This window comes from Atta cephalotes, assembly GCF_000143395.1.
Source record: "Atta cephalotes unplaced genomic scaffold scaffold00001, whole genome shotgun sequence".
Lineage (NCBI taxonomy): Eukaryota > Metazoa > Arthropoda > Insecta > Hymenoptera > Formicidae > Atta > Atta cephalotes.
In genome coordinates, this window is record NW_012130065.1 from 4,332,175 (window position 1) to 4,336,905 (window position 4,731).

General features: G+C 39.8%; 1 protein-coding gene across 1 annotated transcript in view; it reads left to right on the plus strand.

Moving 5' to 3' along the window:
• Positions 1-4,040, plus strand: part of LOC105618072 (attractin-like protein 1) — a 30,138-nt gene extending 26,098 nt beyond the window's left edge. Inside the window, exons 2-10 of the mRNA XM_012199614.1 lie at positions 111-138; positions 213-808; positions 911-1,400; positions 1,676-2,087; positions 2,173-2,316; positions 2,453-2,605; positions 2,691-3,078; positions 3,324-3,540; positions 3,795-4,040. Of these exons, the coding sequence (XP_012055004.1) occupies positions 111-138; positions 213-808; positions 911-1,400; positions 1,676-2,087; positions 2,173-2,316; positions 2,453-2,605; positions 2,691-3,078; positions 3,324-3,540; positions 3,795-4,040 (2,674 nt within the window). The remainder of the gene's footprint in view (positions 1-110; positions 139-212; positions 809-910; positions 1,401-1,675; positions 2,088-2,172; positions 2,317-2,452; positions 2,606-2,690; positions 3,079-3,323; positions 3,541-3,794) is intronic.
• Positions 4,041-4,731: the final 691 nt, after the last annotated feature.

A 4,731-nucleotide genomic window follows, 5' to 3' on the forward strand; every position in this document is an offset into this window, starting at 1 on the left:
AGAGAGAGAGAGGAGGAGGAGGAGAGAGAGAGAGAGAGAGAGAGAGAGAGAGAGTCGGCTAGCTCTGTCTTTGAGAATTAAATACGCGAAAATGTTCTGATACACTTTAGTTGCCTGAATTACGCCAAAAATCGCCGTGTAAAATGTTACTATTTTTATTTTTCAACTCCTAACTGAATCCTCTCCCTGATTTTAACAAATTGTTTTTACAGGTAGCCGGGCATACTGCGACTCGGGTGAGTCATGGCAAGAAGGAGAAGATGGTTGTGATATTCGGCTATTCGCCACAGTATGGTTACTTAAACACCGTCCAGGAGTACTCTTTGGGTACGCGCGAGTGGCAGATTGTCAAAACGAGTGGTTTTCCGGTGAGAGGTGGCTATGGACACAGTTCCGCTTACGATCCCCTCACGAATCTCATTTATGTGTATGGTGGTTACGTGTCGGAGTCACAAAGCACGCATATTTTGAGTAGTCGGCTGTACTCGTACCATCCTAATTATTGTGAATGGCGGTTGCTTACGTCGGCGCCATCAGCGCGTTTCTTTCATACAGCTACCTTTGTCACGAGCGGACTGATGTTGGTGTTTGGCGGTAATATGCACAACGACACGCAGCAATCGCACGGCGCGCGATGCTACTCAGCCGATACGCTTGGCTACGATGTCACATGCGATACATGGCATCAGTACACCATGCCCAAAGATATGAGCGATCTTCCGCGATATGGTCACAGCGCAACCGTCTTTGAGAAGTCGATGTATATTTATGGCGGCTTTGATGGTGAAATGCTGTCTGACATGTTGAGGTACCAATTAATATATTTTGTTTTAAACACTTGTTCCATTATTTTATCTTATTTTAAAGTTTCTTATTTATCTGTGGATGTTGAGATATTGCTATTGCACAGGTATACCCCCGGCAATTGCGAGCATTTAACGAATCAGAATCAGTGCCTGAACGCCAGAATAGGCGTAAAATGCGTGTGGCATAAACGAGATAATCGATGCCTGCAGATCACAAAGATTCCGCAACACGTACTCAACCACAAGGAATATGATGAACACGATGGTATTTATATGAAATGTAACCTGGATGACAAACCGCCCCGTGGCATGACGTCGCATGCGGAGCTCTGTAAACTCTTTACCGACTGCGTCACATGCGTGCAAACCTCGTATAATTGTGTATGGTGTGGTAAGAGTTGTCTCCATATGAGTTGCCGGGACAATCCAAATTCGCCAAATTCGGCCATCACAGAACTAGAGCATTGTGATCAGAACACTGGCATCGAATGTCTGCAATTACACACGTGCCATGCTTGTTCCAGCAATCCGCGTTGTATTTGGTCGTGGTCCAATGGACCCGATCGTTGCAAACCACAGTCAAAAACTCGGGAGGTACATATGAGAGCATATTTTATCACTTTACTGGCTGTACAGGATGACAAAATAACATTACAAATAATGAAATACTCATTACAAATAATTTCTTTTGAAATATTCCACATATAAATAACTATGAATATATATTTTAATTAAAATGTGATACTTAATATTGATAATATTTCTTGTGATAATCTTAGCTTGTAAAGAATTATAACGAGTAAATAATTAAATAAGTGAATTTAATTATTAAACAAGTGATAATTATGTCTTATTAATTTCTGAAACAGGTGAGCGTGTTGAACGGTACGAGCATCCAAGCACAGCGTTTAACGATGGATCCGTGCCGCAGTCCATGCGCAGAATACACGGCATGTCGCAATTGCACAGAATCTGATTGTATCTGGTGTCAAAACGAGGCCAAATGTGTAGACAAGAATGCGTATCCGGCCAGTTTTCCATACGGACAATGTCGCGAGTGGACAACGATAGACGCTCGGTGTCGTGCCACAGAAACTGGTAGGGAATGGTGTAGTTTCTATTCGTCATGCGCCGCTTGCCGATCAGATCCCGGTTGCGGCTGGTGCGATGACGGATCAGACACCGGAAAAGGTTCGTGTATGCCTGGTGGAGCACGTGGACCCAGCAGCAAAAGCTCGAACACGTGTTTGCTCGAACATTGGTACTTCACAAAATGTCCAAGTAAGCGAGATTTTTTGTTGAATCTTAATTCTTTTTATGTCATATATCACTGTTTTTACTAATTCAATTTTTTTAATTCTCACAGCTTGTCAATGTAATGGTCATAGTAGGTGTCTTCCAAATACTAGTGAATGCATTCAGCCATGTGGAAACTTGACTTATGGATCACACTGTGACAAGTGTATCCCCGGTTTTTATGGTAGTCCACTCAATGGAGCCACATGTCAGCGTATGTAGTATCTTCTTTTATGTATATTATTAATATCATTATATATTCATAGTCATATTATTAATGTCATTATCATCCAATCGTTACAAATGAAAAAAAGACATTTTAATGACTAACTTGTTCATTCTTATTACAGCTTGCTCCTGCAATAATCAAGGTACTCTATGTACGAGCGAGACGGGTAAATGTTATTGCACAACTAAAGGTATTATCGGCGATCACTGCGAACGTTGTGACGTATCTGGTCTCTATCATGGAGATCCTACGATTAATAAAGGGTCCTGTTTCTGTGAGTTAATTGATACATTTCATTTTATAATTTAATATCTTCATTTCAATAAAATTATCATTGCTCTCATATGTTTGCGCTTCAGATGATTTGGCTATTGATTACCAATTTACGTTTAATTTGAGCAAAAAAGAGGATCGTCATTATCGAGCAATCAACTTCAAAAATTCGCCACCGAAAGCCGACATTGATGCTGAGTTCTCCATCACATGTTCCGTGCTTGCCAAGATGAATGTCAGCATCAAGAAAGTAAATAGTGACGAAGTGAAACTGGTGACCAACGCAAATTGCACAACGACTATGTACAAGCATCGTTTTAGCAAAGCAGACTACAATTTCGGCAGCGAAGATAACAATACTCTTACTACATTTTATGTATATGTCTATGACTTTCAACCGCCATTGTGGATCCAGATCTCGTTCTCTCAATACTCCAAACTGAATTTACAGCAGTTTTTCATTACATTTTGCACGTGAGTACCATAATTTGGACTTCGGAGCAATTTTTAATCTAAAATAAAGCGAGTTAAAATTGCGTTAAATCTCTAATAAGTGCAATACACGAAAAATAATCTTGAGAGATAACAGATAACATCGATCGTTAACAGATAACATTGATCGTTTACGCTTTATTTTTTCAAATTTTTATACTTTTTTTGCCATGTTGAACCTCAGGCAGTACTTACTTGTAAACTAGAGATTACATGCCACCGCACAGGTGCTTCCTCGCTCTGTTACTGGTGGCTGCCATTCTGTGGAAGATCAAGCAAAAATACGACATGTATCGACGAAGACAAAGGCTCTTTTTAGAAATGGAGCAAATGGCTAGCAGAGCATTCAGTCAAGTTCTAGTGGAAATCGAGAGACGCGATGTTGACAATTCAGATTCAGAACGCGGTGACGCCGACTTTACTAATTGTCGTAAAAAGAAAAAGGTAAACGTGAATGATTCTTTTTTAGATGTCGTATGTATTTTTAATGAATATCTAATTGTGCCTGTATTTCTGATTAAACATATATTTAATATTAAATGATTTTATTGTAAAAAAAGTGAATTTTCTTTCAGAGGAGATTCTTACATATTTTTCAAGCAATTTGAATAGTTTTTTGCTCTTATATGAATGCTTACATCTTGCTAGAATGTCATGAATCGAGTAAGACTTGACTATTTACTAAGTTTTTTGTGCAGAATGCTCCTAGTCCGATCGCACTAGAACCTTGCTGTGGCAACAGAGCGGCGGTTCTGTCTCTGCTAGTCAGGTTGCCGACTGGCGGCGAGCCTTATACGCCAGCCGGACAGAGCGCTGGTCTAGCCGTGGCGTCCGCTTTGGTGACGCTAGGCAGTCCGCGCAGACCATCTCAGGAATTAACAACAAAGGAACCGAAGAAGACAAGAAAGTCCGCTAGCCAACATCCCGATTCCACTTGCATTTAGCGATAAACTGAGGTATCGCGATAGGATGCAACTATAATAAGCCTTAGAGTTGTTTCTGTGATCTTGCCCGCACTTGATTCGGCAGGACATTTATCTTCGAACTCTGACGGAGTGGAGACAAAGTGCGAATGATAATCGCGTCGAGATCAAAACGGGAAACATACGCGAAAATTTTTCTCGTTGGCGCGCGACTGATCGATGAATCGAACAATTCGGTTATTTTATTCGAAGAATTGGCTGAATGTGTAACGCTAGATATAAATATATGCGACTTTCCTTATCGAGTAGAAGGAAACGCCTTTGGCCGAGGTGCGAATGGACTGCTCCAATCGGTTATGTCCGCTAATTATGGTAAGTAACATTTTCTTTTTAGACTTGAACTGTATGAAATATTTTCATGCGCCGAAAGGGATGTCCATTGATCACTCGGCTAATATTCGGAACATAATCGAGTTTCTTTTAAGGACTTCGATTAATAATGTACAGTGTTGTATAGATGATAAGACGATTGTTTTTGTCGAAGAAGTTACGATACGTGTTGGTCGCGTGGATAAACTGGCCTCGTATATTCGAAAAACTTTTATTCGCTGCATTTGTTTTAGAAAATTAATCATTTATAATTCAAATATATTCAAATATATTCAAATATATTTAATTATATAATATATATATATATATAATATATATATAA